At 48.8% G+C, this 13,513-nt stretch overlaps 1 protein-coding gene across 4 annotated transcripts in view; it reads left to right on the top strand.

Annotated features, from left to right (window-relative positions):
* Nucleotides 1-13,513, top strand: part of DROSHA (drosha ribonuclease III) — a 129,664-nt gene that overhangs the window by 92,326 nt on the left and 23,825 nt on the right. For all 4 annotated transcript variants that reach the window (XM_055132420.1, XM_055132414.1, XM_055132406.1 and 1 more), the window contains 3 exons: nucleotides 2,142-2,186; nucleotides 3,177-3,334; nucleotides 7,413-7,518. In XM_055132420.1, coding sequence (XP_054988395.1) covers nucleotides 2,142-2,186; nucleotides 3,177-3,334; nucleotides 7,413-7,518 — 309 coding nt within the window. The remainder of the gene's footprint in view (nucleotides 1-2,141; nucleotides 2,187-3,176; nucleotides 3,335-7,412; nucleotides 7,519-13,513) is intronic.

Here is a 13,513-nt window from a genome sequence, read left to right as displayed (position 1 = left end):
GTGAATTAGAGTCTCGCGCCCGTGACGTTCCAACAGCCCAGCCTCCACACGGGTGCTGTTTGTCCCTCCAGATGCACACGCCCCCCCGCACATGTTCCCTTATCCCTGCCACCCTGAGAGCTCAGTTCTAAGGGCCACTTCCCAGGCCCTGCTGCCTTCGGCCACTTGCTGTTCCCTCACCGTCTGTCCCGCCGGTGAGACATTGGAGCCAGAAATCACGCTCGTGAGTGCAAAGCAAGAGAAGAGAGGGATGAAGCAAGAAAGAAGCGCAGGGGAAGTTGGCCCTGCGGAGACTGGCGTGGTGGGTGGGAGGGGAGTGCCAGGGTAAGCGTCATTGGCACTGTGGCTCTCCCATCGCCCGTCCTGGCCTGGGGCTCTGACCGCCTCGCTCTGTGAGAGATCAGAGAACTCACATAAGTAGTGGCACAGCCTTGACCCGGCCGCCACTCCACGTAGGCCCAGGAAGGTTGAAGCACTTTGCCAGCGTGGAACAGGGACCCTCATGCTGTAGAGCATCAGCCTTAGCCTGGAAACTTCCTTAACGCCTGCTCCTGGGTTCAAGGAAAGGCTACTACTTGGTCTGTGGTTCGAGTTGCCCATCCCGAGAATGAGGGTCGCGTGTCAAGGGTTAGAGAAATCAGTGGGCATGGTGCGGTGTTTCCGGGAGCAGGTGGCGAGGGGATTGAGGCAGGCCTGGACTTCGGTACAGTTTTCAGGTGGAGGAGGGGGAACAGCATTGCGAGGACCCCAGAAATTTAAAGGAAGGGGCGGCAGTGTGATTCAAGCCTCAGAGAATCCAAGGCAAAGTAGATCGAGCTGGTTAAGCAAAGTTCTTTTTTTTTTTTTTTTTTTTTTTTTTGGTTTTTGGGTCACACCCAGCGATGCACAGGGGTTACTCCTGGCTCATGCACTCAGGAGTTGCACCCAGCGGTGCTTGGGGGACCATATGGGATTCTGGGAATCGAACCCGGCTTGGCCGTGTGCAAGGCAAATGCCCCACCCACTGTGCTATTGCTCCAGCCCCAAGAAAAGTTCTTTAAAATACCTTAAAGGTAGTGTTCAGTGGTCACACATTTTTTTTTTTGTTTGTTTGTTTTAATATTGGCAACATGGAAAGAACAAAACACCACCAATATTAGGTGTTTATTAAGATGCGGGTTCTGTAGAGTGAGCAGGGATTTTATTTCATTGTACATCACGGTGTCACAAAATGATAGGAAATTTTCCTGGGCTTTCTCAGCCCAAGTCATTTAGGAGAGAGAAAAAAAAAAAAGCTTTCACTTTTAAGAAACTCTTCTGTTACTTCAAAACCCTGACATCAAGGTTAAAAACTAGTTCACTTAAGAGGCTCCTGAGAGTTTTAAAACCAAAGGAGGAAAACACACACACACACACACACACACACACACTCCAACACACACACCCTCCAACACACACACACACACACACACACACACACACACACACACACACACACACATCCACCCTCCAATCGCCAGGAAGTTCTGATTATTACCGGTTCTCCTTGTGACCCTGGATGTAAGGACATCAGGGGGTTTTCTCTTAAAATTCCTTCCCCGACCTCATGTAAACCCTTGACGTGACTCTGCTGTGTAAGTCCCAGAGCCCAGCCCCTAGACACAGGATGTTCTCTGCCCCCTCTTAAAATGTCTCACACGGTGATAATGCGTTAATGCCTCCGCTAGAGGACATTTAAGATGCGTCTTAATTACGAGAGGCTGCGCTGATGCGCATTTCTGGGGGATGGTGCGCTGGAAAACAATCTCATCAGGGTGCAGCGGCCTCATCCAGAGGATTGGGTGGAACAAAGGTGGAACTTCGTTATGAAAGGTGTCTGACTTCTGGGGGGGTGCGGGTGGCGCCCTCCCCTCTCCCACCCGAGTAATGGGCTCATGAGAAACACTACAGGCAGTTTGAGATGTGAACACATCCCCCCCACCACCCAAAACCGAGTTTGCAGGCGCTATTCATTTTGCAGTGAGCGGAGTCACGACCTGAAAGAATTCAGACAGTGGCATTTGTGTTACTTTGCCCGTGTGTGTGTGTGTGTGTGTGTGTGTGTGTGTGTGTGTGACTAACTGGCTGTCTGCAGCAATTAAAGGCCTCGCTCCATTTTCCAGGACCTGCGTGAAGTCTGGCTCAACTACCCTCTCCACCCGCTCCAGGTAAGCCCCGTGTCCGCAGCGCTGGGGTCGGCCTCCGTCTCCACCTTGTTTCCGTCTTCAGGTCCCTTCAGACTACTGCCTACAAGTGGGGAGGTGGGAATCGGGAGACTTAGAAACAGGTAGATAGGGTGAGCCTGCCCGTTGCGTGTATGTGACCCAGGCTGGGCAAGTACCGAAGTCACCTGCCTTCAGGTGCTTTGTGTGGTTATGGGGTTTGGCCCTCACTTGCCCGTGAAGGGGATGTTCAGGTGTCGGCGCCCTGCTTGCTATATAGCCGAGAAGGAAAGAAGAGAGAAGGAAGTCTGAACTTGCTAGGAAGTAGAACCGACAGGAAAGGGACATTGCTAAATTAAACCTTCATTTGAATTTGAGAAATTGAGGGCTAGGGGTGGGAGGGGGGCCATATCTCACCTACTCATATATATTACGGGCTGGAGCAATAGCACAGCGGTTGGGTGTTCGCCTTTCAGGCGGCAGACCCAAGTTCGATTCCTCCGCCCCTCTCAAAGAGCCCGGCAAGCTACCAAGAGTATCTCGCCCGCACGGCAGAGCCTGGCAGGCTACCCGAGAGTACTGGATATGCCAAAAACAGTAACAATAAGTCTCTCAATGAGAGATGTTACTGGTGCCCGCTCGAACAAATCAATGAGCAACGGGATGACAGTGACAGTGATATGTATACACCAGCACTTTTTCTGTTGGCCTATTCCTTGGAGACTTAGTCTAATATGTGAGATTTTTAAACTTTCTGTGTACAGGACTTGGCCTTGAAATGTGATAAGAGATGGGAAAATATTATTTGACCCTTCTTTAAATATTAGACTTGTTTGCCGTTCTAATGGACTAGAAAGAAGCTTCTCTGTTGTATTGGCATTTCAGAAGTTTCTGCCCACGGGAGAGGGACTTTCACAGAAGCACTCAGCCTTGGAAGGGCGAGTTTGTCTGGTGACCCGAGACTGCGCCGGGTTTGTAACTTCTCTCTTCCCGTAGCTGCAGGAGCCCAACACCGACCGGCAGCTGATTGAGACCTCGCCAGTCCTCCAGAAGCTGACGGAGTTCGAAGAAGCCATCGGAGTCATTTTCACTCACGTGCGGCTTCTGGCCCGAGCATTCACGCTGCGAACTGTGGGCTTCAACCACCTGACCCTGTGAGTTATGGAAGGACACGTGGGCTGCCTGCATGACCCCGGAGCAGGGCTTGACAATAGTCTCCCAGAATGGGGCTCTCGCTCCTGTTTCTCGGGGGTGGTGCCTTATGAGTTGGGTGATAGTGGACGAGAGTGCAGACCTAGGGGACTTCCTTCCATGGGAATTTTTGGTTGCCTTGACAAACACCTTCTTCTTCTTCTTTTTTTTTTTTATTCTTTTATTGAATCACCATGTGGAAAGTTACGAAGCTTTCAGGTTTAAGTCTCAGTTATACAATGCTCAAACACCCATCCCTTCACCAGTGCACATATTCCACCACCAAGAATCACAGTATACCTCCTCCCCTCCCCCCACCTCCCCAGCCCCCCACCCCGCATGTGTAACTGGTAAATTTCACTTTACTTTGATTATCTTCAATATTTCAACAAAAAATTCACTATTATTGATTTGGAGTTTCTCCCCCCTAAAGTCGACCTGCTGAAAAGAAAGCATTGGATAATTTGTTTTCCATTGCTGAGAATGAAGAGATATGAGGTCAGGAGGCCACACTAGCAGCAGCATAGTTTTGGATTTCTCTATTTTAGTATTTTAGTAACTAAGTCCAGAGAAATATCTGCCAGAAATCACAACATTGTAAGCTTGTACCTCTCAGCTACTTTATATTCCACATATGAGTGCAATCTTTCTATGTCTGTCTCTTTCTTTCTGACTCATTTCACTCAGCATGATACTTTCCATATTGATCCACTTATATGCAAATTTCATGACTTCATGTTTTCTGACAGCTACGTAGTATTCCATTGTGTAGGTATACCAGAGTTTCTTTAGCCAGTCATCTGTTTTCGGGCACTCTGGTTTTTTTCATATTGTGGCTATTGTAAACAGAGCGGCAATGAACATGGAAATGCAGATGTCATCTTTACTATACCTTTTTGCCTCTCTGGGATATATTCCCAGGAGTGGTATTGCTGGGTCAAATGGGAGCTCAATTTCTAACTTTTTGAGAATCGTCCATATTGTTTCCCAAAAGGGCTGAACCAGCCGGCATTCCCACCAGCAGAACAAACACCTTCTTCTTCTGCTTCTTTTTTTTTTTTCTTTTTGGGTCACATCTGGCAATGCTCAGTAGTTACTCCTGGCTCTGCACTCAGGAATCACTCCTGGCTGGACTTGGGGGACCAGATGGGATGCTGGGGATCGAACCCAGGTCAGCCACGTGCAAGGCAAACGCTCTACCCGCTATCACTCCGGCTCATAAACACCTTATTCTTTCATGAAGAGTGTGGGGGGAATAAACTGCAAAAGCATCTCAGGTTTTGCAGACTCTGAGTGGTGTCCAGTGCAGTACTGGACTCTGCCTTGGCAGCCTAAAGCCACGCAAGATAAAATAAGCACGAATGAGCATCCCGGCATCCCAGTGATGCTTTATTGACAAAGCCAGGCCCCGGGCTGAATCTGGCCCTTCACCCTCTGCTCTCTGTGGATGATTTAAAGATGAACTAGTCGAAGAATTAGAATAGTAACGAAAATGGTATGGCAGTATTTGCTGGGGGTTTTGTTTTTTCCTTCCCTCCTCTGAGTCAGAAATCTGCACATCTCTTTAAACTTTAAAGATGAAAGATTCTGGGGGCTGGAGTGTTAGCACAGTGGTTAGGGCATTTGCTTTGCATGAGGTTGACCCGGGTTCCATTCCCTGTTACCCCATATGGTCCCTGAGCACCGCCAGGAGTGATTCCTGAGTACATGAGCCAGGAATAACCCCTGTACATCGTTGGGTGTGACCCAAAAAGGAAAAAAAGATGAAAGATTCTAGCATAGATTTTGTGTTTTTCTTCAGTGTCCTAAAACAAATTTCTCAGTTTGAATAATGGGGGTATATGTTTCAATAAGGACTGGAGCGATAGCACAGTGGGTAGGGTATTTGCCTTGCACGCGGTCGATCCAGGTTTGATTCCTCTGTCCCTCTCAGAGAACCTGGCAAACTACCAAGAGTATCCTGCCCACACGGCAGAGCCTGGCAAGCTACCCGTGGCGTATTCGATATGCCAAAAACAGTAACAACAAGTCTCACAATGGAGACGTTACTGGTGCCTGCTCGAGCAAATCAATGAGCAACGGGACAATAGTGCTACAGTGCTATGTTTCAATAAAGAGATAATAAGCATTGGGCCTTTTCACCTTTTTTTTTTTTAGCCCCAGAACTCTTGTCTATACTTGTAATTTTCCAGTTGCTCAGTTTCTTACCAGGGATTAATTACCAGTCTTATTTATTTATTTATTTATTTATTTATTTGCTTTTTGGGTCACACACGGCGATGGGGTGTGTGACCCAAACATGGGTTACCCCTGGCTCTGCACTCAGGAATTACTCCTGGCAGTGCTCAGGGGACCATATGGGATGCCGGGGATCAATCGAACTTGGACCGGCCACCTGCAAGGCAAACACTCTACCTGCTGTGCTATCGCTCCAGTCCCTAATTACCAGTGTTCATTTTATTTATTTATATTGCTTTCTGAGGGGAGGAGCACAGCCAGCCTGCTTGGGAACCGTCCCAGGCAGTGCTTCGAGGGCCATCCACGGCATGGTGGGTGGGCCCAGGCCCATCGAATGCACAGGCCTGCACCTTTAACACTGGGCTTTATTTTACTAGTTGTTTAATTCATAGCTAGTATGCTTCTTTGAAACCTCCTCTCAACCTGTACTGTCTCAGGTCTCTTCTTGGGAGAGGCCCTCGGGGAATTATATTAAATTTTTACCATTTAAACTGTTTTGTTTGGGGCCACAGCTGGAGGTGTTTAGGGCTTACTCTTGGCTCTGTGCTCAGAGTGAACTCCGGGCCATGTTTGGGGGACCATGTGTGGTGCCAGAGATCAGATCAGAGTCAGCTGCATGCAAGGCAAGCACCTCACCCCCTCTATGTCTCTGGCCCACCCAAATTTATTTTCCAGTGAGACCCACTCACAACTGGTAGCTCTGAGGGCCCGGATAGTCCCAGGGGTTGAACTGAGAGCCTCACTTCTGCCAGGCATGGACTTTACTTCTTTTTTTTTTTTAATTTTAATTTTATTTTTATAAAGTAGTTCATAATATTTGATTACTTTAATATTCAAACACCAATCCCGCCATCATTACACCTTCCCACCACCATAGTTTTGGATGTTTCCATCCCGAACCCCAATCCCTACCCCAAAGCCGAACCGAAATAATTGGTTTTGTGTTATTTATTATGAATAAACCACTGAAATGCTCCAATAAAACTTTCCTTAGAGGAAAGTGTGTGAAGATTGTATTTCACTTAGGGGCCATTAAGCCCTTCTATAAGAGATTGCTAATATGTTGTTAAGGGGTGAGACTTGTGTGCTTATAGATAGATAGACAGACAGACAGATAGATAGATAGATAGATAGATAGATAGATAGATAGATAGATAGATAGATAGATATAGATATCTGTAAAGATATATTTCCCTCTAAGATTGGTCGCCTTCTACTTTAAACCCAATCAAATGTGGCACGCTTCTCTTGAAATATGAGTGGTGTAAGGTATGAGATGTCCAGGAATAGGTTTACTTGTGGGTGAGGCTCTCCCGAGCGTGTGGAGAGTGGCCGTGGGCATGGTGGCGGTTGAGATCTAGAGGTTTCCAGCTGCCGGGCCTGGGTCTCCTGGGGCCTGGAGGGGCCTCGCCCGCCCCTGCTCTGGGGTTGGGCTTTACCTCTTGAACTATTTCCCCAGCCCCTAGTTTTGTTCGAGAAGCATTATGAACATTGTCGTGTTTTAAGATTGTATCTTTTGAAAACCTGAATTTTGTTTTTAATGCTTATTGATCTTTCTCCTTTTTTTTTTTTTTGGCTTTTTTGGGTCACACCCAGTGATGCTCAGGGGTTAGTCCTGGCTCCGCACTCAGGGATCACTCCTGGCGTTGCCGAGAGGACCATATGGGATGCTGGGGATCAAACCCGGATCAGCCGCATGCAAGGCAAATAAATGCCCTTCCTGCTGTACTATTGCTTCAGCCCCTTACTGATCTCTTTAAATTCCTTTTTTTTGTTGTTTTTGTTTTTCTTTCCACCCTCCAGAGGCCACAACCAGAGGATGGAGTTCCTGGGTGACTCTATAATGCAGCTGGTGGCTACGGAGTATTTGTTCATTCACTTCCCTGATCATCATGAAGGACACCTAACTGTGAGTTTGTGCTCAAATTCTCCTGGTAGTAAGTTTGTTGTATCAGAAGGAACAAAAACTAGAAGAGTCCTTATATACATTTATGTAGTTGATGAATTAATTCTTGGCTGAATGTCATTTGACTTTGTTCCTTTATGCATGCCAAATGTATACAAAACAACATGCAAGCAGGACTCGTAGACTTCTTCAGTTAATGATAGCCTGCTAGGTGCCAGACTTGTGCTGGGGCCCTCGAGGGGGGCAAATATTAGCTGGCACTTAATCCACCCAGAGCTTTAGTCGTAGTACAAGTACAAGATATATAGCTGTATATGTCTATGGTATGTACATACATGCACGTATCAGAAGAGCAAGTAAATATAATTATAACTAAAGAGAAGGCTCAACAATGTTAAATATTATAAGGGAGGCATACGTACTTCTGTACTTGTGCCATTTAGGGAAAGAAAGGACTTTGTTTAGCTGTGGAGGTTCAGGTTGGCTGCAGGGATCCATCATGTGTTTAAATGTGGATATTAAATATGGGTATTGAAATGATGAATTGGCCTCTGGGAGGTAGGAGGGGGAAATTTCTCTCTCAGGTTATTTCACACAGTAGGACTACAAAAATGCACAGAGAAAAAAAGAAACAGAGACTCTGAGAGAGGCTTTGGGGATTCTGGAAGCCTCGGTGGAGAAGAGACAAGGTTAGATTTATAAACAACATGGGGTGGCCCCCATCTCTCTGGCATTGGTTCCATTTTATAAAACCTTATTGAGCTTTTTTATTTGCTGCGTGCTGATTTTACTGGATGAAACTGATCAGTATAACTGGAACCATAAACAAAACATATCCAGAAGCCAACTGTGATGACCCTGCCAGGCGCAAGGAGGAGACTTTGAAGAGGCCCTTCTAGGACTGGGCACCAAGAAGGCAGCTGCTTTATGGAGCAGAGCAAAGTGGCAGGACAGCAGGAGATGCTTTGTTCGTGCCGACAGACCTCATCATTGGGGAAGCCAGTGGTCTCAGAACTCAGTGACTGCTGGACTGTTTTGCTTTCAGTAGAATTGGACCCTGTCTCTGCAGCAGTGAACCCTGGAAATAGTTTATGTGAGACACAAATACTGTAGATCTGGTCATGGGACCATGCTTAGATGTAATTTTTCTTTTTCTGTGGTGGGGGGGCGGTCACTCCTGGTGACGCACAGGGGTTACTCCTGCCTCATGCACTCAGGAATAACTCCTGGCGGTGCTGGGGGACCATATAGGATGCTGGGAGTCAAACTCAGGTTGGCCTCGTGCAAGGCAAATGCCCTATCTGCTGTGCTATCGCTCCAGCCCCTTAAATGTAACTTTTCAACAGATTTTGTAAACCGAATGAAGTACAGTGTCTGTATTCACTTAGTGAATCTTTATTGTCTCCAACTGTGTTCCACTTACCATCAGATGCACCAGGAAATTTGCAGGCCTCTTTGTTTTAAATTTAATATTAAATTGGTAGTTTGCCATTGAAAGCTTACTTTAAATGGATGAACAGGAAACTGATTTCTTCTGGAAATACGCTCAGTTCTTAAGAACATAAGGGCATTTACCAGAAATCAGATAGTTTCTGCTGTCGTGCCCGCCTTACCTCTGGGAAACAAACAGCCCTCTCGGTATCTTGCACTAAAGAAGACACTTCATAGCCATCAGGGCATCTGGTTGACCTGAGAAATGGGCAGACCAAATGGGCTGGATTGAAATAGAAATTCATCTTCCAGCTCTGTCGAGGCTGCTGTTGAAATGCGACTTAACTGCGTAGATTTATCTCAGCATTTCTGCCAAATTAATTGTGAGCTCTAGGAATTTGTGGTGGTGGCTTGTCAAGAGTCAGCAGAGTTTCTGCTTCCCATGCTGGTCACTATTTTCACCTCCAACTTGAAATGGATAAACAGGAAAGTGATTTCTTCTGGAAATATGCTAAGTTCTTGAGAACATAAGGGCGTTTACCAGAAATAAAATAGTTTCGCCCCCAACCCCAAACCACTGCTAGAACCATCAGGGCAGTGCTTGGGACGCATTTTCTGGGTGTTTGGGTGTTTCCCCCACGCCCCCTTTTTGGATCACACCTGGCGATGCACAGGGGTTACTCCTGGCTCTGCACTCAAAAATTACTCCTGGCGATGCTCGGGGGACCATATGGGATGCTGGAAATCAAACCCAGTTCAGCTACGTGCAAGGCAAATGCCCTACCCACTGTGCTATCGCTCCAGCCCCCATGTTTCGTTTTGTTCTTGCTTAAAGAAGGTATAAATTTCTTGGGTGGGGTAGGTGGTGCTGAATGTTTTGTTTCTGTAAAGGGGTGGTAGACCAGGTAAGTCTGGGAACCTCTCTGGCTCAGCTAAAGGTCAAACCAGAACTAGATGAGCCACCCTGTTTTTGTTCGTCCCAGAATCTGTTGGGTGCTCTAACTCCAGCTTTAGCTTAGTGTGTTTATCCACCTTGTTCTCTCAGGGATTCTGTGGAGATGTCAGCAAAATTACAGAATCATGGGTTTTAGTTTTACTTGTGTCTGGGCTCCACACCCGGGACTGCTCAGCACTTCTTCCTGGCTCTGTGCTCAGGGGTGTGAGAGACCATATGTGGCACTGGGGATCGAACTGGGATCAGCCACATGCAGAGCAAGTGCCCTGCCTGCCATGCTTCCTCTCTCCAGCCCCTGTGATGGTTCCAGTCCCAGAAAAAAGCTTTCTGGGAAATTAGTGGAACCCACGGGGCAGGGAAGCGGGCCCAGAGGGTTGAACATCCTAGAATGCCCACGCTAACCCACTCCAGCCCTGGCATTGCGTGGCCTTCCCGTGCACTGCTGGATGTAGCCCTGGTGACCCCAGCACCACTGGCAAGACCCCTCCGCCCCCCCCCCCCCCCATGCCCAAAGATAACTCAGAACTAAGTGGAATCATTAGATCTTCTGGCAAAGCAAACACCTGGCATCCTTAAGATCTCTATTTTAGTTAATTTCGCCATGCCAGGCATTTGTTGACCCAGGCCTCTCACGTGCAGGCTGTGTGCTGTGCCACTCAGCCGTGTCCCTGGCCCCAAACACAGGTCGTGAAAGGTATCAACTGTCCTCAGCTTCCACGTGGTCGCCGTGCCTGAAACCTGGTCTCTCATTGGCTTCCATCCCATGGTTTTTCACTCCATCTCTTCTCCCCAGCCCCCTATGCGCGCACACACACACACACACACACACACACACACACACACACACACACACACACACACACACACAGAGACACAGACACAGACACAGACACAGACACACACACTCACACTCACACACACACCTTCTTTTGGTGTCTGGGCCACACATGGCTCTGTGACCATGGCGACGCTGGGCTGGTGCCTGGGGGAACCGCATGCGGTGCTGAGATTCGAACCGGTGTTGCGCTCACTGCTGCATTCTAGGCAAGTGTCTTAACCTCTGTGCTGTCTCTCCAGGTTCCTACTCTTTTTTTGTCTGTTTGTTCTGGGGCCATGCCTGGCAATAAGCTCGAGGCTTATTCCTGGTTCTGCACACAGGAATCACTTCTGAAAGGGCTTGCAGTGCCGGCGATCGAACCCCGGTCAGCACATGCAGTGCCAGCGCCCTCCCTACTGTAATTGTCTCGCTGGCCTCTGGCTGTTCCTCTTTCCTGTCCTGTGCAGGTGCATCCTGGTCTTTCCAGGTGACAAATACCCCACTGTTGGAAAGCGTACCCTGGCAGTTGCAACCCGAGGCACGCAGGAGTTTTCTCTTCCGTATCTCTCTTGGGGGTGGTGGATTGGATCACACCCCCGCAGTGCTCGGGGACTTACTTCCAGCTCTGTGCTTAGGGGACTATAGGCCATGCTGGGGATCAAACCGGGATGGGCCACGTGCATCCAAGTACCTAAGCCGTGCAGTATCTCTCCAGCTCCTTTTTGGCCTCTTTTCTCTTAGTCACTGGAGCGATAGTACAGCAGGTAGGGCGTTTGCCTTGCACATGGCAGACCCGGGTTTGATTCCTCCACCCCTCTCGGAGAGCCCAGCAAGCTCCCGAGAGTATCCCGCCCACACGGCAGAGCCTGGCAAGCTCCCTGTGGTGTATTCACTGTCACTGTCATCCTGTTGCTCATCAATTTGTTCGAGCGGACACCAGTAACGTCTCTCATTGTGAGACTTATTGTTACTGTTTTGGGCATATCCAATACACCACGGGTAGCTTGCCAGGCTCTGCCGTGCGGGCTCGATACTCTCGGTAGCTTGCCGGGCTCTCGGAGAGGGGCGGAGGAATCGAACTCGGGTCGGCCGTGTGGAAGGCGAACACCCAACCGCTGTGCTATCGCTCCAGCCACAACAAGTCTCACTATGGAGACGTTAGTGGCGTTAGTGGTGCCCACTCGAGCAAATTGATGAACAGTGGGATGACATTGACAGTGATGGTGACCCTTCTTTTCTCGAAACCTTTATTACTCAGCTGATGATCCCCACTCATCCCGTGCCGGCTGCCCAATGGCGGCATGAACCAACTCGATGGACCTGCAGGAATGTGGGGTTGTTCTTAGAGAAATGACGGAGGAGAACGGGAAAGCAAAGAATTCAGGCAGGCGTTGTTGTTAGCCCAGTGATGTCATCCCTCCCGGTTCTCCCTCCAAATGGCACCGGCCACTGGCCATGCCGACAGACAGGATCTCGTGGCAGAGAGCCTGGCCGAGGACTTCTCTGTCACTGGCGTAATGTGGCTCGTTGTCGCCGGCCTGCCTCCTGCCTGCTGGCATTTGTCCACCGTTGCTTTAGTTATCACGGGAAATGGAGACCATCTGGCCGCCGCTCGTAGTCAGAGAGACCGGCGTGGCCCGTAGCTGTCACTCCTGATAATCTGCTTCTCCCTGTGCTCGGAGGCCTCCGACGGTGCATCCGTCACCCCACACCCCCCTCACTCGTGGGGCCCTCTCCGCTCGCTCCTTTCCACGTGCCTCAGCCTGGGGCTCCTCTTTAGAGTCAAGAGTGAATGAAGAAATGGAACGCCAATAGGTGCCTTGGTTGTAAACTAATCAGCTTTTTTCTATTTAAAAATTAAGTCCAAACTTTTTTTTTTCCCCCCACAAAGACTGCTGGGCTGAGATCAGAGCAAGCATCGGGAGTTCTCCCAGTCAGCCTCTGGCGTGGGGGAGATCCTGTGTCTTGGCCCTCGGCCTTGCGGTGGGGACTCGGGGCCTTCTCAGCTTGCTTCACTTTCTTTCCCCCTGGTGATTTGCCTTGTCTGGAGTGGTTTTTGTTTTTTTCTCACAATGGAGATGTTACTGGTACCTGCTCGAGCCAATCGATGAGCAATGGGATGACAGTGATACTTTTATTATTATTATTATTATTATTATTATTGAATAATCGTGAGATACAATTGCAAAGCTTTCATGTTTGAGTGTCAGTTATACAATGATCAAACACTCATCCCTTCACCAGTGCACATTTTCCATCACCAGTATCCTCGTATCCTCCCCCTGCCTCCATCCCAACCCTCCCCCTGCCTCTGAGGCAGACAGTTTCTCTCATACTCTCTCTCTTAACTTCATCATGTGTAAATGAAACAGGACGAAGCTTGTGGTGCACTGTTAAGTGTCAGTCCTTAGTACTGGCTAGGAAAGCCCGGGTAAATCTTCTGGGCCTGAAGTGGAAGACTTCAAGCAGGAGAGAGGCACTGAGCCGGCTTTTCCAGACACACCAGTGCAGGGCTTCTGGGGGCACACGGCAGAGGAGCCCGGGGCAGGGCTGGGAGGAAGATCAAGGGATGGGAAGGAACCTTTTGTAGCAAGAAGAAATCATTCTTTTTTTTTTTTTTTTTTTGCTTTTTGGGTCACACCCGGCAATGCACAGGGGTTCCTCCTGGTTCTACACTCAGGAATTATTCCTGGCGGTGCTCAGGGGACCCTATGGAATGCTGGGATTCGAACCCAGGTCGGCCGCGTGCAAGACAAACGCCCTCCCTGCTGTGCTATCGCTCCAGCCCCCAAGAA

This window comes from Sorex araneus, chromosome 1 (genome assembly GCF_027595985.1).
Source record: "Sorex araneus isolate mSorAra2 chromosome 1, mSorAra2.pri, whole genome shotgun sequence".
Taxonomy (NCBI): Eukaryota; Metazoa; Chordata; class Mammalia; order Eulipotyphla; family Soricidae; genus Sorex; species Sorex araneus.
The sequence above is the reverse complement of the archived record's forward strand: the minus strand, read 5'-3'. Positions and strand labels throughout refer to the sequence as shown.